We start from the raw sequence: 19,331 nt of genomic DNA, 5'->3' as shown, positions 1-19,331 counted from the left end.
AGGGAAAGCCACAGGGGACCATGTTACATTTCTTCCCTTTCTTCTCTCAGCTTCCCTAGCTAGTGAGATTTATGTGCAGGGGGGAGGTTTTACAACATAGAAAAAGGGAGTGCTTTGGAGGATCTGAGCATGATCTTGTATCGAAATCTTTTGCCCTTACTGAATTAGATTATTTTGGGAAGCGGCACTTTTCTTTCCTCCTCTCCCTCTCAAAAGATGGTTGGGATCTAAAAAAGGTAGTTTTTTCCCCACATTCCCATATGTGGCAGAAGGAATATGTTTACTTGAATTGGCTAGGGTTCCTATCTAAGAAAGCAAAAGGCAGGGAGAATGGGAAATAATATCATATACTGAGAGTGGGGGTGTACGTACCACCTCGTACTTAGATTCTTTTATCCAGCCCAAATTTGTCTTCTCTTGGGGCTTCACTTATCATTTGTGGGTAATGTGGTGGAGTGTAGGGGTTCTGAAGAGAGACACATAAAAGAGATCATCTAAGGAACTACCTCCAGGTGAACTGTGTCAGTCAATCAGAAAATGTGATTAAAGCAAGATGAATTTTCGATGAGAGCTCTTGTTTCATTTGCCTTTATTTTATGAAACTGCTTTCTCTTGATAAATTGTCTTGAAAATAATTGCTTCAGAAAAATGTTTGTCCCCAGAATGAGTAGAGGGCCTGCAATATATCAGTGTCTCTCTCCTGGAAGTTCTTTCAAAGTCTTGTGTTTGGTCTTCAAAAGATTGGAAGGTTGCCAGTATCTTCCTACTTAATCTGAAAGGGTTCCTAGTGGAGTTTAAATGAGAGCTGAAATTTTCTGCCCTCCTTCCATATGTTTTTAGGATAATCTTCCTGCCAAAATGTTTTGATACTGTAGGAGAAGCACCAGAGATATGTAGATGTAGGAAGTTAATCACTTACCTGTGGGATTAATGAACATTGCATTCTGTTTCCGGAATGAAGACCGTGTGGAAGAAGGTTTGTTGAAGAATGTTCTTTGGGAATTTGATTTGAGGAAATACATATGTGTTTGTTTCTGTTTTTTACCAGGTACAGGAGTCTAAAGCACTTTAATTATGACATCTGCCAAAGTTGCTTTTTTTCTGGTCGAGTTGCAAAAGGCCATAAAATGCACTATCCCATGGTGGAATACTGCACTCCGGTAAGTGAGACACCTCCCTGGCATGAGAGTTCGTTCACCGGGGAGGAGTTTCCCTTTGGTACAGTATTGCAGAGCATGTATCATGCCGGGTTTTAGAAGATCCCCCGATGTTCCCCAGCTAAAGCAGCTCCAAATCATAGGCTCTGGATATACTTGAACCCCAGTGAGTAAGGTAGTGTCTGGCGCACATGGAACATCATAGACACTCCACAAATAGGATCGAAGGAACAAGCAGATTTTTCATCTTTTTGCATGGTTATCGGAGAAGACGTTTTCATATTTATTTGGCACAGCCCTAGCAGTTGTGTGGAGACGTTTTATGGCCACGGGGCATGCTGGGTGTTGGGGTAATGTGGGGTTCCTCCGAATCTATGATCCACTACTTCCTCTCAGTCTAGCTTAACTAATGCTGGGCATTTGCCTTTTTTTAATTTATTTATTTTTACTATTTGTGTATGTATATGTTACACACATATATACATATACACACATACATACGTATGTATATTGGTATTTGCCTTTTAAACTCTTCTGTGAAGTAGGTATTATCATTATTCCCTTTTTACGGATGAGGACTCTGAGGCTCATCCTCAGACCTTTATTAAGGTTAAATAATTCATCCAAGGTTCTATAATTAAGAGGTAGAGCTTTCTCCCAAGATGTTTGTTTTGGGAAAGGGTCCAGTGGCTCGTAGATCTTTGAAAGAATCGCTGGTGAATTGGAAAGGACATAGAATTGGTGGTCAGACTCACATAAGTGTAAGTGTAAGGTTCTTTGAATACCAGCTGCTTGCTATTCAGTGCCTGCAACGTGGCATAGGCGTCACCTGGGTGCTTACTAGAAATGCAGAAGCTCAGGCCCCGCCCCTGCCTTCCTAAATCCAACCTGCATTTTAGGAAGATCTGCAGGCGGGGGACGCCTGGGTGGCTCAGTGGTTGAGCGTCTGCCTTCGACTCAGGGCCTGATCCTAGAGTCCTGTGATCAAGTCCCACGTCGAGCTCCCTGCATGAAGCCTGCTTCTCCCTCTGCCTTGTGTCTCTGCCTCTCTCTCTGTGTCTCATGAATAAATAAAATCTTAAAAAAAAAAAAAAAAAGATCTGCAGGCGGAGGCCACACACATGGAAGTTGAAGAAGCTCTGCTCTCGAGCTTTTCTCTCTTCCGTCGTCACAGCGATTATCCTGTTCTTTTCATTGTCTTTCTCACTTGGATTCCTCTGGTGGAGGCATTTGGTGATGAAGAATGAGCCACGCAGTGAATAGAATGACACTCAGTGGGTGAAACCTGACATCACTGTGGACACAGTCTTTTTTATTTTTATTTTTTTTAAGATTTTATTTATTTGTTCATGAGAGATACAGAGAGAGAAAGAGAGAGGCAGAGACACAGGCAGAGGGAGAAGCAGGCTCCATGCAGGGAGCCCAGTGTGGGACTTGATCCCGGGACTCCAGGATTACGCCCTGGGCCGAAGACAGACGCTCAACCGCTGAGCCACCCAGGTGTCCCGACACAGTCTTTTTAAAAATACCATCAAGTGTGGCCAAGCTTAAGGTCACCTTTAAGACTTCTCCAGACTTACCATTTATCGAGGAGCCCTCGTGGTTGCTATACTTCGTTGTTTCACCGTCACCACTTGTTGAGGAATTACTGCCCCCAGGTAGCAGGTGGTCCGAGCCTTGGAGAGGTGACTAATTTGCCCCAGTTAACCCTTCTAGTTACTAGCATACTAGGCCCAGCCCAGTTTATGTCTGTTGGTGTTGCTCTTGACCCCCGAGGTCTGTGCAGTTACAGAAAGAGTGCCCTGAGGCGGGGCGCTGGCATCATCTTTGACCTTGAGATCATCCCCTCATATGTCTGACGTCAGTGCGATTTCCCTTGCAGACTACATCGGGAGAAGATGTCCGTGACTTTGCCAAGGTACTAAAAAACAAATTTCGAACCAAAAGGTATTTTGCGAAGCATCCCCGAATGGGCTACCTGCCAGTGCAGACTGTCTTAGAGGGGGACAACATGGAAACGTGAGTAGTGGCAAGAGCGAAACAGCCTCTCATTTGACACATATTTGAGCTCCTCTCAGCTGAACACCCTCCTTCACTCCCAGATGCAAACAGTCTCTCCTATTTCTTTCTGTAGATTTCCCTTTAGCTGAAAAGAGAAAAAAACAAGCTGATGGTCAATTGCCATTCTCCCACCTTAGTTATCCCGTGACAATTACCTGTGCCAAGAGTCACACTTGATCTCACAGGGAAAGAAACTACGTGGCGGCTGCTAATTCCCTTATAAGAAATATGGGACTGTTTACAGATGAGTGATTCCAGTGTTTCATTTCGATCTCCCTCCTTCACAAATCACTAGGCGTGTGTCTTTTTGTATCTGATTGTGTGGTCATACCTAGTCGCTTTTATCTCCTTTGAAAGAAAAGAGACTCACAGGAAATTTCTTCGCAGTAAGTAGTGATGATTCTCGTGATCTCAAAATGAGGATACCTCTACCTCTAGGAAACCTTCTCGTGTTTTCCATGACCGATGGCAATCACACAATTGTTTGTTTTTCCTTCAACTCACTCTCCACCTTTGTTTGGCCGTTGCTTTTCATGGTGCATACTTAATTGGTTGGATTTTATTTATTTTGACCTTTCAGGTTTTTTTATTTATTATTTATTTATTTTATTTTATTTTTTATTTTTTTTTTTATTTTTATTTTTTTTTTTTTGTGGCTGAGTTTGCCTTGTGTCTCTCTTCACCACCTCATTTTTTGTTTTGCAGTCCTGTCACTCTGATCAACTTCTGGCCGGTAGATTCTGCGTGAGTACTTCTGCTGAAGGGTGCTGCTACCACCAACACATTTGCTTGCTTGATTTGACAATTTTTGTTCTGTTGGTTTGGTTTGGTTTGGTTTTAAGGACATATTAATTTCCCTTCCTTCATTTCAATTTTTTTCTTCCTGCGGTGAAACCTTGAGAGTGCCATCCACCACAGATCAGGAGAATCAGAGGGAGATTTGTCAGGTCCCCACCTGGTCAGGTTTTAACCAGCAGAAATCCTGGCCTGGAATCAATCATCAAAGAAACTACTGGCTTGTTAGTTATATTCCTGAGAGATGTGTTTATATATTCTTCCATTATAAGCTCCTCTGATTACATAATAACATTCTTTAGCCATATTTTCTGAGTTTCAACACTTCAGGACCTTTGAAAGAATGATGGTTTATTCTTTAGGGCCTGCTGTAAGTGGACCGTTAAAAATCAGCAGGATTTGTTTTATAGTATGATGTTGAGTTGGATGGCATCATTTCAGTGAGGCGTGTGTACTTTTTATCAGGGAATGCCATGCCACCGGACTAATCTTTATACACATGAGTTTCTCAATTTTGAACTAAACCTACTTTGCTCTCCTCTCTAAACTAAATATTCAGTTCATAAGTAGTTATACATTTACACTAGAAGGAAAGTGTACTGTATACTATTGGTATATGTTAATAATACTAATATTAGATACCAACAGATAATTGACTTAGAGTTTAGAATGTTATTAGAAAACTCTTTGGGGAGTCTGTGATTTATATAATAGCAAACAAAGTGTGCATTGTTCTAAAAGTATGTTGTATGGAGTTTTTATGCCAATGTTTCATTATTTTAGAGTGTACTTTATTAAAATATTTATTTTAAGTCAGACAGCTCTATTATATATAGAGAGAAATGACCAATTTAGAAGAACTCCATTTATTTTTATTGGGCCTCTTTTATTGTTCCACCATGTAATTTAATTTAAAGTATATCCTTTTTTAAAAATCCTGTAGTGATAAATGCAAGCTATTAATTGAGGTTTATTTTAAGTCTTTATTGACCTAAAAGAAGTGTAAGGCTTCCCTTTCTTTGTTAAAGCTGCATTATTGTAATTTTGTGATACAGTACCTATACCTGATTTTTTTTACTCATTAAGGGGAGTTATTTAGATTCAATTCTTTTTTTTTTTCTTTTGCTACTTGTAGGTAATTATTTTCCCTAACCCAGGTAGTTTATATATAGAAGTTTGAACCTTTCCTAAAGGAGAAACTTCAAAACAAATGGATAGGCTGAAATCCTCAGCATGACGGTATCCTCACTAAGCAATTGAATTGACTCTGTGTTGGAATAAGTTTTAGCCAGTTGAAATACCCAAAAGGAAAATATGCTACAGAATGACTTTAAAAATGTATGTATAGAGGTAGTACAAAATAATAAGCAAAGAATAACTAACAATTCCTTGAATGGAAAAAAAAGTTTATCGAATACATCAACCAATGAGGAAAAAAACACAGCAAGTGAGTTAGTTTAATGACACTTATTTTAAGTAGAGGGTGTTTGCCTTAAATTTTGAAGATATTTAAAATGAGTAACATCCTATATTAAAATATCTTCCTCTAAAATCTAAAACATGAAATCACTTTGTCTTTTTATTTAAAAAAGTCTGTTCGATTATTCAGAAATAGTGGGAAATTCTACTTTTGAGGAAGAAAACCAAACCCAGAAAGCTATGGTCCCTATTTCTTTAATACCAGCAACTTTATTAAAGTCTTTACTCATGGGATTATTAATAATTTATAAAATATATTGTAGAGCTCTCCTACTTAGGCAGAAGAACCAGGCCCTGAGGTGTCTTAATTTTGCAAGAATTCCCTGTGATGGTAACAGATTCTCATGTGGATCACAGAATTTGAATGTTGACTGAGATACAGATTTTTTGTTTTTCCTTAGAGGAAACCCTCATTTACCTGTATTTGTCGTATTATTTTTAAAACTAAATCTAGCCTAAACCTTTTATGTTGTTTGTCCACAAAGAGAGAAACAGTATTCTTTGAGCTATTCTGCTTTGGAAACTAAGCGGATGAAAATTTATTAATGGAGTTTTCACAAAAGAGAAACCTTTGGTGGGTGGGGATGGAATTGGCCATTAATGATAACAGGACTAATCCTTCTGGGTATATCGTTTTGTGTGTAGGAAGGGAGAACAGTGTTGTTACCGTCTCTCAGAAAAGCATTTCAGAAGGCTTTGCATTTAGTTTTGTTTCTGGACTAGATGGTTTTGGTACTTTTACTTATTCTTGTTTTTTTTAAATGATCATTCTCTGAACAGTGCTCCCTTTTGGCTCACTTTCTGGTTTAATAGGTATTTCCTTTAGCGTACTATTACTACTTTTTTTTTTTTTTAGATTTCTGGATTTAGGAGTTCTTGTGCTTATGCATACTGTGTTAGGTACTACGTACATTAATAAGAAAAACATGGAATTAGCCTCAAGGCTAAGAATTAAAGTGCTGCATAATATTTTCTGCATAAGATTTTACTAAAGTGTTTTGAATTTACCTGCCTAGTTTTCTTGGTATGGATATGCTCAGAGGTCTTGGGTTTTCTTTCTTCTATACACTACCAAGGTAGCAACCATTAGAAGGGAAAACACCCATTTTCCTTCCTGGTGGGCTTTTAGCTTATCAGAAGTATGTAAATGAAAAAAAAGTATGTAAATGAAAAACTGATTTGTTCCAGAAGATGGGGCTTATAAACCAAATAATCTAAGTACTAAATTATCTCGACCTGCAGTGAATATTTTAAGATGGACCTTAGCATTTTTCTAATAATGTGCCATTCCAGGGTTCTAAGAAATGAACTAAGCTCTACAAAGCTAGAGCAAAAATTCATATGGAAATCTTTGGACCTGCCTAGTAAATTGGGTGGCCATCCTCATTTCCTCATGACAGCTTAAAGGTCCTTGTAGTTCATTACAAATTGGATTATGGTGACCCTTGACCTAGACAACACTGGTTGCATAAATAAGACATCTCTCAGTGAAGACCTCAGTTCCCTAGTTGTTTGCTATACTGTGTTGTAATCATCTTATGATTGTCTTCTTTAAGAAATAGGGATTTCTAGCACATTTCCTATGTAAGCCTAGTTGACTACATGGGTGGGTTTTTTTTTTCCATATAAGAAAAAAAACCCAAATGTATTCTTATTAGTCTTGACCAAGTCCATTAATGCTGTTTGGACGTTGGTCTAAACCACTGCTCACTGAATAGGTTACTGTTGACTTGGATCCGTGCCTTTACCTAAGGGCTTGCTGTGTCAGGCCAGAAATGGAAGAGAACTTTTGTCCTATTCCAATTACAACAAGAAAACCCAAGTCCAAACTGGTTTTCAGAACAGATGGATTCATAAAAACTTCAGGGATAATTAATAGATCAGATATGAAAGAGTGGGGGAAATATTAACCTTTACCACATTTCTTAGTCTCTGGAGCTTAAAAAAAAAAGTAGGGTTTTACACTCCAAAAGCATATAGACTATTCATATTAACCTTCAATATATGTTTCCTTCCCTTCTTGTTTTCTTCTCTGTATGTTAGCACACAGTATCCCTGATAAGAAATGTTTCAGATACTGTGACGTTTTATTGAATTTAGTCGTTCCTTTTTAAAACATCACAGTATCGTTTGGGGTCATTCAATTTTATTTTATGAAGTAGTAATATAGCCCTGCTACTAAATCGGTGGTTATATTGCTTCCTTACAAAAACTACACAGACCAAGACATCTTGCTGTGTAGAATCTTAACAGGGCCTGGTCTGGCCTCCGCTGGCCTCCTTGGAACTAAAATTGTTGACTGTGGATGTACTGGGCAAATGTACAGTTTCCATTCACTAAGGAAGCAGCTAATAAATAGCATGGGTGTAAACTATTCCAAATTTTTAACCACCTAGTGCCAACACAGTCTCAGAACTATAGGATGTGAGAAATGACAAGGTAGGAGGACAAACGTCCCAAAGAGATGGTCTCCCCCAACCTTTCCTGTAATTGAAATTTTCCAGAGAATATTTTGATCTCTTTCAATGGCTTTTGGAGAAAAAAAAGAGGAATTTTTTTGGAAAAAAAAATCAACTTTGATTTAAAATACTTGATGATACCTAAGATACAGGACCAGCCAGATGTGTATATTATCCAGAGTTAGAATAAAAGCATGTTAGGCCATGTATATAACATGACTGTGTGGTGGGGTTTTTTTCTCCATTAATGGATGGTATCTGTGACTAATCACATTTTCTGCCTTATAGGCCTGCCTCGTCCCCTCAGCTTTCACACGATGATACTCATTCACGCATTGAGCATTATGCTAGCAGGTATGAGACTAGTTGAATGCCAGGCAAATATTGATTGAAATAACTAACCAAGGAAAGCTAACCTATAATCATTTGAAATCTTTTTTACCCCCAATCTTGTCTGATTTCTACTAATCCACTTGCCCTCTAACGTGCATGCCATTCTACTGCATGTTGTTTTTGGACACCAGTAAGAGCATTAGTCCAGAACAATCTCCCCTAACCCCGGCCTCTAAACATCTCTGATAGCTTTGCGATGTTTTGCATACTGAGCACGTTTAAAGAATTGGCTTAGAAACCATCTCACCTTCTTAGAAAACTGCTAGACCAGACATCCGTGTGTGAAGAAATGGTACTGTATTCTATAGAGCATATGAAAGCATTGGCTTTCCATTTGTGCACTTATTTCGCATCATATGCTGTAAAGAAGAGAAGCGTTAATTTTCCTAATCCTTACAACTTTTTGGCCCACCTTCTTTGTGTTTCAGAGAATTTTTATACCCAAAAACCAAATTGCTATGTGTAAACTATCTTATGCTTGTTAAATAAGTCTGTAAGAGTTTGGTTAACTTTTTTGTTTTTTAGTGGTAAAAAGATTTTATTACTGTCTGAGGGGAAGGAGGTTTCTGAAGGTAAAAATTGGTGGCAGACTGTTCAGAGAGCTTACTATGAGTCCATCCTTTATCTATATTCTAACTGCTAAAAGTTGGTTATCAACCGGGAGAAGCATTAACTAGCTATATAAGTCTGTCATCAGAGGAAAGGTTTAATTGTCTTAAAAAAGAAGGGGATAGCGAAGGTACAGAGTGTATCTGTTGTTAGGGAAGTTTTTCTTGTAAAAAACAAAGGCCTATTCTCAGTGAAAGGAAGATCAATCTGTGAAGAAGAAGAAAAAAAAATCAACTAAATACAACCTCCCTTATAATTTATAACATAAATGTAAAGCTGCTAACTAGCTGTGGTCCACCACTCACTGCCTCAAGTGGTTAGGGCAACACACACATTCTTTAATTTGAAGGATTCCTTTCTCTTCTTGACATGATTTATCCTTTAGTTTTCAGGAATGTTCGATTAGGTCTTGAATAGATTCTAAGAAATCACATAAGTTTTAATGAGCTTTTACGTTTTTTATCAGGCTAGCAGAAATGGAAAACAGCAATGGATCTTATCTAAATGATAGCATCTCTCCTAATGAGAGCATGTAAGTATCCTGTCTCTTTTTACAAAATGTTCCTGACGATGAAATTGCTTTGAGGGCTTTAGAGGTAGGATAGTGCAGAGGATAGGAATTAGCATTAGACTCACTTAATCTTTCAAGGAGCCATTCATGTACTTTTTTTTCTTTGACTCTTAACCACCTGACACTGAATGAGCTCATCCAAAATGTGATATTATTGGTATTCCAGAGTAGCAAAAACAGTGTGCCTTATTTAATACCAGATTATCACAAGTTGTACAGGCACAAATATTGAAATTATATTAAATGCTTAATCTTTGACCAAACCTACCAGATATTTAAAGGGATTGGACATGAGTTTTTTTAAAAGTGATGGCTAAGTAGTATTTTCTCCACTCGGGGAACAGACATATAATCTTGGTATAGTTGCATTGGTAGTTCCCATCTGGTAGGTTAGTTGGGCATGTTCCTTCAGAGATTTAAAGTAGTAGATTTTTGTGACTTAGCATCTTCACTAGCAAAATAAGGTGAGGCAGTTTTCTGAAGGGTTTCAGAAGAGGGAGTACAAAGTTTTCTGAGTGGGATGATAAGCCAGGCCTGTCAAGTAGAAGGAAACAGAGAATGCAATGCTAGATATAGCAGAGCACACAGCTATGGTAGGGAAACAGTGGCTTCGTTACTTAGTTGGGGAGGTGTTCACAATGAGGAGCACAGAGGGACAGCACCAGGAACCAAGGGCCTGAGGTGGAGGGAGCCGATTAAGAAGCTAATACGAAGAAAAAAAAAAAAAAAGAAGCTAATACGAAGGAAAAGAGTCAGGATCTACTAACCGAATAGGTAACTTAGAAAAAAAAATCTAGTCAAAGCACAGCTGTGTCTTTCCTTGGATAAGTTACAGATGTCTCACCAGTTTGTCATGGAGAATCTAGGCAAAGAGAAGAATGAGTGGTAAATTTATCATGCCATTGGAATGGCAGCCCAGAGTCACACTCAGATGAGGCAAAAGCCTTTGTGTGCATTAGGCTGAGGGAAATAGTATCTGAGTGGCATTTATACATAACTGGTTATTGAAGACATGAGAACAAGTCATTGAGTAGATAGGTGATCACCTTCAGAGGTGAGTGTTGAATCAGGTCGACACCCAGTCATTTGGATATGACTGAGTTACTTAAAATGAAAACAACCTTTTCCTCAAACAAAAGTAGCTGCGGTGTATTCTCTTTCTCAGTCATGGGGATAAGTATTGGTAGGATTTATGTGAAATACTTTGACAGAAAACTGTGGCCAAAGAATCAACCAAATGTAAACATCTTGAATGATTTGCTTCTTTGGGTCACCAATTTTGGTATTGGAAGCTCTAGCACATTCATATTATTTCAAGCTGTACCTGTAGAGTAACAGCTGCCATCCATTGACTGCCGGAGAGAACAGAGAAATTTAATTATAGCTCTGGTGTAATTAAATATGGGAAGTTCTTGTAATAAAATTTCAGAATTTGGGAAGAGGGATAATAAGGTAGTAAAATTTCTTTTTACAATTTTTAAGTAAAATTTAGCTTTAGCTCATTCTGAGGACATAAAATCCATTTTGACTCCATGTTAGAGGGTAAAACCATCACGTTTTGGAGGCAAGTCTGGGGACGTGATTTGGGGGATTGGTAGACTTCACTTAAATGTTAGTTTTTAACACCCAATAATTATTTTTAGTCAACTTTTCACTCCTTAGCCAATTACCTGGCTTGATCATTTAAGTCAGGAGGATTTTTTTTTTCCTAAATACCTGAATTGTTTTCAACTCAGAAGACTTAGTGAAAGGAATATTAACATCATCCTACTCATATCTAACAAGAAACAAAGAGCCTTAGACTCTCATTAAGAACAGAACAAAGTTCTTATAACTTAGAAGTATACAGGCTTCTAAGGAACTAGGAGCAATACATTTAGAAAATAATTTCTCCTGTGTATTAGAGAGTTTCTAGTTTTAAGGAAACATTGCAGCTGCCTCCCCAAATGTAAGCCTTTTGCTTCTTTGCTCCTGAAGATTAGTCCTTAAAAGCTGTTCTAAAGAATGAGTTGTTCAGTCTTCTTTTAATTAGTCATCCCAGTGCTTTTCCTTCCAGTTTTTGTTTTTCTATGTGAACAATAATTGAATGAAACCGTCATTCATTTCTAGTTTCATTATTGTTACCATCTTGCCTCTATGGCTTTTGTAAGTTCAAACCGGCTTAGCAACACAGCACTTTGTGGCCATATTGTCCTCCCCTGAAGAAAATATTCATTATTGTAAAGGTTACAGTTGTGGGGTTTTTTTCCTGGTCATTATCACTAAGAGTGTGGGTTAGTGAACAGATTATCTTGACAGGCTTGGTAGCAAAAGCATTATATAGCCAGTGTTATGTCTTTTAATATCTGTTAACTATTGGTTGAACGGTCAACATCGAGTCCCAGTATTTCTCTAATTCTGTAAACTTCTGTAAATTCTCATTTACCCATGTAAATAGGCCAATCAAATTCATTTGGAAATTTGAGCAAAGAAACACTTGGAATTGTCACCTCTACAATCACAGATCACAACCTCAAGAGTATCAAAATGTCTTTAGAAATAGGAAAAGGGGTCTAATTAATTGTTAAGAGCAAATGTTTCTATTTTTAAATACACACCCGAGTCCCTAACCCCCAACGCAAAATAAGGGGAGAAAAAACCAAAACCTTTGATTTTATTTTCCAGAGATGATGAACATTTGTTAATCCAGCATTACTGCCAAAGTTTGAACCAGGACTCCCCCCTGAGCCAGCCTCGTAGTCCTGCCCAGATCTTGATTTCCTTAGAGAGTGAGGAAAGAGGGGAGCTAGAGAGAATCCTAGCAGATCTTGAGGAAGAAAACAGGTGAGTTTTCTTTCTAGCTTTGTCATTGGTATGCAGAGTGCATACACGTGCACACATAGAAAAGCGCCAGGAATCTTCACTTAGAGTCATTCTGTGTCTAATTGTTTTCTACAATAATCTGTTTAGCTCCATTTACAGAGTCTCTCTCTCTCTCTCCTTTTTTGTTACCTGAAAGAAGAAAACAAATGCGATAGTATAATTAAGAAGTCCTAATTTAGGGGTGAGAGGAATTAATGCTAATGGTGGTGATTGATTTGTTGCATGTGTTTCAGGGGCTTTGATTTTATATTTGAGAAGTGAGTTTAAGAACAAAGCAAGTCCTATTAATTTTACAGTTATATGATTTGTACATGTATTTGGCCATATTACTACCTCAAAGCATTTAAGAAAGGAGGTTCGTTGGCTTGGTCCGACCTGGGAACAAATTCATTCATCTTATTTCCACCCTCAAACACGGAAGTCATTTATGTTCACCATCATAGCAGATTAGTGAGACAATGCCAGTGGTCAGTCATCATCTGAAAAAGATGTTCACAGAAAAATAGAAACAACAGCAGTTAAAATGGTGAAGAAGATACATAAAGACTACAGAGAGGACTTAGGTGTAAAATTTCTGGGGTATTATGTGGCATCAGGATAGTAGAAATCATTGGCCATTGACTTTTGTGTTACATTTATTTTATCACAGGTCTGTCTCTTGGTTAAGAGAGGCTTTTACCTATGATCACTTCTAACTCACGGGGCCTTCTTTAGACAAATGCCACCAGGCAAGTCTTTAAAAGGAGCAGTTGCTCACATTTGTGGGACTTGACTACTTTCATCTCTTTGGTTTTAGCCCAAGGCGTCAAGAGCTGTGAATCTAGACAGTGCGGTATGTCGGAGAAGTGGTGCCCTGGGGGAGTATGTCCCCTCAAGATGAAAAAGCAAAATACCATTCATCCACTGCTTTCTGCTGCCACTGCCCCCCGTCTAGCTCTTAAAACCTGTGGCCATGCTTCTTATCCGGTTGGCTTCTCTTTACTACTTTTCTCACCCTTCCAGTATGTCCTCCATACCGACTTGAATTGTATATCTTTCCAGAACCAAGACCCTTCATGTCATTCTTCCTTCATTGTGTTTCTGCATCTAGAAAAAAAAAATCCAGCTTTTCAGAAACTGGATTTTTCTGGCAAACCCAGGAATCCTAAAACTGTTCAGAATTTTCTCTTGATTTTCTTTTATGACATTATCTTCCTCTGTACCTGTGTTCCAGCCACGCTGCTGTAGCAACTGTTTCTGAATACATCCTGCTCTCATCCACTTTCTGGGTCAAGCTCAAGCTTGCGTCTCAGACTACCTGCTAACACCCATCCCTCCCATATCTGATGAAAGAGTCCTACCCATCCTCTGTGACCTTCTTCAAAATAACCTTCTCCATAGAGCTCTGGCAGATCCCTGCATTTGGAAGTAATCAATCTTTTGCCTATATTCTCTGAATACTGTGAACCTTTCTCAGAGAACTCCCTGACAGTTTGCCTTTTTATCAGTTATCCCAAAGCCTCCCTCTAACAAGACAGTGAATGCCTTTGGGGCAAGGACTGTGTCTTAATCCTCATAATCGTCCCCTAGAGTTCCTAGCACAGTGTGAATACTTAGGGGGTAATCGGGAAATGTTTGGTAAAATCCTAACTTTAAGAATACAGCAAGGATGTCACATGAGTACCATCTAGGAGGTAATACTGAACATTTTTTTGGTTTTAATGGTAATACTATTTTTGGCTTTACTTGTAAAACTGGCACTGAATGGTAGATAAAACATTTCTTTCCATTTTATTGAGGTTCCTCCTTAGTATCCATCTATATTAAACCTATAGTTATCTTAGGGGTCAAAGTCAAATAAGAAGAGAATGTTGGCATTGGCATTATAAGTAGAATTTGATGTTATCCAGGAGTAAAAACGTTTTTGTACTATAGGATTGTTGCCCGTTGTGCACTGTATCTCTCTGTGTCATTGGTAAGAGTTTTGTTTGTTGTTAGCACACTTTCCTTCCGTACCACGAAGACCAGTCCAAAGGGTGTTGATAAAGAGTACTGATAACCATCATTTATCTATCATTTCATCATTTCCAGAGCACTTTAATGTATTTTGAGTCATTTAATCTCCCTTAAAGCTCTGTAAAGAAGATGGATGGAGAAATGCTGGTTCATAGAGGTTCAAATGGCTTGACCCAGATTTCTCAATGAGCCAATGGCAGAACCAACTTCAAGTCCAGATTTTCTGACTTGAAATAGCTAACTCTTGCACCAAAGCATAAAAAAGAGTCATTGTATGTAAACAAAACTTACATAGAATTGTGACATAGTCCCTAGAATGTACCTTGACTTGAAGCAGTATTACGTTTTTTAAGCTTTTTTTAAAATTTAAGTAATCTCTACACCCACCATGGGGCTCAAACCCATGACCCCAAGATCAAGAGTTGCATGTTCCTCTGAGCCAGGAGCCCTGCGGTAATATTATTAAGGACTATGCATGAATAAACTAACTCAGTTACTTGTGGTACAGTGATAACCACTTTCTCCTGAAGGATATCCAAGACCATTCCCCAAGAATGGGATGGTTTATTCTGTAGAAGAAAGAAAAAAAAAGAAATTTACACCAGGGCTCCTTACGGCTCCAAAATGAAGAATCTGATGTTGATGCAAGTCTTTCTGGAAGTCCTCTTGACCTTCAAGTAAAGGTCAGGATGAGCCTTCTTTCTTCTTCTCTTCACTATATCTCATTTTCCCTTCCTACCCTATTCCAAAGAAATGTCTCCAGAGAGCCCCCCTCCCGAAAGTACACTGTCTGGTTTCCTTTGCTCTGTTCTCTCTTGTCTTCTTATAGTTCTGCCCAAAGCTTATGCCCAGAGCCATAGTTTTGCCTTCATGATCCCTGAATTGAGTGATGCTTAAGGGGCTTTCATTCACCATTTCCTGTCCTTCCTCTGAGAGAATCCAGGGGCTCAGTAGATGTCCTCCCTCAGGGCCTGCCAAGCTGACTGCATTTCCTGAGTCAAACTGGGCTATGTAATTAGACAAATACAAGCATACTTTTAGAAAAAATGAGAATAGATATTAGAGAGCGAGCGCACGTGTGCACGCGTGCACACACACGTAGCACAAGCTGGAGAAGGGGCAGAGGGAGAGGGAGAGAGACAAGCAGAGTCCCCACTGAGCACTGAGCCCCCACACCCATGGCCCTGAGATCATGACCTGAGTCGAAATCAAGAGTCAGATGTTCAACCTACTGAACTACTCAGGGTCTCTGGGGAATGGATATTCAAAATTGAGATTGTCCCATGTCCTTCGGACATATACTTACCATATCTACATGTATTTTGTATTCCTTTATTCTGTAGTTAGGACTTACCTCCAAATGACAGAGCAAGGAAAGAGGCTTGGAGGGACACCTGGGTGGCTCAGCAGTTAAATGTCTACCTTCGGCTCAGAGCATGATCCCAGGTCCAGGGATTGAGTCCTACATTGGGCTCCCTGTGAGGAACCTACTTCTCCCTCTATGTCTCTGCCTCTCTCTGTGTGTCTCTCATGAATAAACAAACAAATAATCTTTAAAAAAAATAGGCTTGGGGATCCCTGGGTGGTGCAGCGGTTTGGCGCCTGTCTTTGGCCCGGGGCACGATCCTGGAGACCCGGGATCGAATCCCACATCGGGCTCCCGGTGCATGGAGCCTGCTTCTCCCTCTGCCTGTGTCTCTGCCTCTCTCTCTCTCTCTCTCTCTCCTCTGTGTGTGTGTGTGTGTGTGTGTGTGTGTGTAACTATCATAAATAAATAAAAATTTTAAAAAAATAGGCTTGGAGACCCCCCTTCCTGAAGAGATATGTTCTTGATTTCTGTTCATCTTCATGACTGCTCCCCCACGATCCCCTTGGAGAGAAAGAGAATGGCTAATGTAGAAGTGTCTCCCGGGTGTGTTACCTTGGTCTTTAGGATTCCATTTCTCCCAGCTGTTGGACATAGCATTCAATAAGTATTTGTTGAATGAATGAATGAATGAATGAATGAATGAAATGAAGCTGAATTTATTTTAAGTGTAGCATTCACGCATGTACTTTTGACTAAAATTATCTTTAAAACCTAATTTTATAGAGCAACGCCTTTTAAAAGCTGTTCTTCTGCTTGCTTTTCAAAATACTTCCCTTCTCCAAACTTCCTTGATTAGCACCAGGCATTGCTTTGTCATAAATTTAGAATGTTAAACATTCATTTTCTGAATCCTAGGCCATGTATGTCTCGCCCAGTGGCATTCTCTTGATTGTTGGTGACTACCACAAATAAAAATTGAAAGCTCTGAGCAAAAGCTAAATCTGACTCTGAATTTTCTCACTAGCATCTCATAAATTTGGGTGACTAGTGACTTACACCATCTTTAATGTTTCACTTCTGCATACTGTCTCATCCTCATTCTGCAGATAATTCAGATTCACTGTCATCTGATTGAGACCAGTTGGATATTGAGAATTTGATCCATTGTGTGTCTTTAGCATTGCAAGCTCACAGTTGGCTTTTTTCCTGCACAGACTCAAAAGCCTTCGATCTCCTGACTAAACGCAGTAGTGTCAGATTCCAACGTATTTTTCTCTGCACTGTCTAAATGAAGTAAGACTTGCCCTGAAATTTTAGATGTGACCCTCTCAATGAAAAGGCAACCTTTATGGGAGACCAAAACTCATTGTCATCCTGTTGCCTGCATAGCAAATTGATTAGATTATTCTCGGGTCTAAAAGGAGGGTAAATACGAACCTGATTTACTGTGAGGGCTGAAGTGAATTCAGGTTGTCAGTAGATGTTATATGGCAGCAGGGAACTGTGGGAATTCCTAGTACCTACTCGGTATCTTTCATATGTCTTGTTGGGCGACCGGACACTGTGCAGTCTAAATTTGAGTTTTCCTTGCTCCTTTTCTTTCCTCCAGTGATTATGCCAGATTATAAATGTTATCGTCACAGAAATTCTAGATTGGTCACTTAGGCAACAGAGTTGAGCTAGCTGGGAATCATGATCCTGTTGCTTTACCATGTGAATGATGGAATGACCTTGGGCCCAGGGCTGGCCATTTTCTGCATTGTCTCCGAGGTCTTGATTCCATAATCCTTCCTTAGGCTTTTGCCGGGAAGGGTGTGGTGCCACCTCACCTAGGATGGGGAGCCACTCAGGCAGAAGCCTGGTTGGTACTGTTAGATCTACACTTACCTCCATGGCTCAGGCAGCTGTGTGGAGGGTGACCCTGAAAAGAACTATACTGGAAGAAGGAATTGAAATTGGGAAGTGGCATGGAAACCCATGAAAGAGATCACTGGGGCCTAAAGGAAGGTAACAGAAATGGGGAGGACAGGCTAAATTTGAGTGGTATTTCTGGGCAGGGGCAGAGCTGCTTGACGTGGGGGTTCCATGGATCTGAGGAGGGAGGGAAGGAATGAGTCCCAGTTCTGGAGGGGATGTGTGGCAAGATGATGGTTGTTTGCATCTTGGACTGGCAATTCGGGAAGAGAAGCAGGTCCCTTCTTTATCTATATTTTTAAAACAAATATAAGTTTATAGTATTTACAGTATTTATAGACATCCTTCCTCAAGGGTGGAGTAGCTGGAAGCCGGTGAATGAGGGGTTGGAGAAGTTGAGTCTAAGGCCTGGTGACACACCCACGGGTAAATGTCTGACAGCCAGAGTAGAACTGTGAAGCTTCCAAAGATACTAGACCTAGGAGCCACCAGCTCCCAAGGAGCAGTTGAAACTAAAAGACTGAACTTACCTACCCAGGCAGTGTGTAGCAGAACATGGGGCTTGGTAGAAGTCTGGAAGATTTGAACATTACAATGTCTGTTTAACTACCTTTCTAAAAATAGGTCATCATGCACATTACATGGAATCCAAATGGTTCCAAAAGGCAGATGGAGAAAATGGAGTCCTTCTCCAGCCTTCTTCCCTAACTGTAGTGTTTTCAGCTCCAAGGGCTACCACCCATATTGGGTTCTTAGGTATCCTTTCATAAATAATCTCTACACGTGTAAATCTTTGCAAATAAATTTGTGCTTCTTGGGATTTTTTTAAGGTTTTATTTATTTATTCATGAAAGATACGGAGAGAGAGGCAGAGACATAGGCAGAGGGAGAAGCAGGCTCCCTGCAGGGAGCCCAATGCGAGACTCGATCCAAGGACCCCAGGATCACAACCTGAGCCAAAGGCAGACACTCAACCGCTGAGCCACCCAGGCGTCCTGGGATTATTTCATACAGTACCATGTGGGGTTCACCCTATCTTCTTACTCAAAGGTCCCTAATAGCTTACATGCTGGAGGAATATTCCAGAAGGAGAGAGGAGGAGAACTTGGGGATGATGGGAGCATTGGCCCAAAGGAGGCAGGAGGGAGAGCGGTTATGGGCACAAGAGGAGGTATGGCTCTGGATGGGAGAAGGGCCGCCTCTGAAGACAGTGTGGGAGATGCAGAACAGAGGATATGGCATGGGGGCCGGGAGCATCACGGCATGTTACATGTCCCACAGACCTCACTGGTGATTAGTGGGGACAGTGATTCTCCTAGTTGGTCTGCACATTTCTTTTAAGCTGGACTGGGGGAAAAGAGGAGTAGGATGTGAGGAATTTCATGAAACTAGGCCTTCCTGTCACTTGGCAACATGTGCCCCCAAAACAAAGGGCTGAAGAGCTTTATGAGATAAAGGGAACTAGTTTTCCTTCATAAATCGGACACCCAAGGTCTTTTTTTGGCAAGGGAAGCCATCCTAGGAGAGATGCTTTAGCAAGAGAAGCTTTAGGGCAGACAGCTTTAGGGCACTGAATTTAATAAGATGGGCAGGAGTCAGCCCACTTGGCTCTCCTCAGGCAGGTAATGGGCTCATGGGCTGGAGTCCCCTTGATTCAGAGGCTCAGTCTCAGACTAACCAGTCCAGTAACTAAATTTCCTTCAGTTTATCTGGAGTTAATCAAATCG

The 19,331-nt window shown here is 39.9% G+C and overlaps 1 protein-coding gene across 10 annotated transcripts in view; it reads left to right on the top strand.

Moving 5' to 3' along the window:
• DMD (dystrophin) overlaps window positions 1-19,331 on the top strand; it is a 2,057,113-nt gene that overhangs the window by 1,987,712 nt on the left and 50,070 nt on the right. For 9 of the 10 annotated variants that reach the window (XM_041741334.1, XM_041741335.1, XM_041741332.1 and 6 more), the window contains 6 exons: window positions 1,049-1,160; window positions 3,040-3,176; window positions 3,924-3,962; window positions 8,240-8,305; window positions 9,420-9,485; window positions 12,189-12,347. In XM_041741334.1, coding sequence (XP_041597268.1) covers window positions 1,049-1,160; window positions 3,040-3,176; window positions 3,924-3,962; window positions 8,240-8,305; window positions 9,420-9,485; window positions 12,189-12,347 — 579 coding nt within the window. The remainder of the gene's footprint in view (window positions 1-1,048; window positions 1,161-3,039; window positions 3,177-3,923; window positions 3,963-8,239; window positions 8,306-9,419; window positions 9,486-12,188; window positions 12,348-19,331) is intronic. The other variant, XM_041741331.1, reaches the window with a different exon arrangement.

The sequence above is a fragment of the Vulpes lagopus genome, chromosome X, assembly GCF_018345385.1.
Source record: "Vulpes lagopus strain Blue_001 chromosome X, ASM1834538v1, whole genome shotgun sequence".
In the NCBI taxonomy this organism is placed as follows: Eukaryota; Metazoa; Chordata; class Mammalia; order Carnivora; family Canidae; genus Vulpes; species Vulpes lagopus.
Note: the sequence above shows the minus strand (reverse complement) of the source record. Positions and strands in the feature narration are given on the sequence as shown.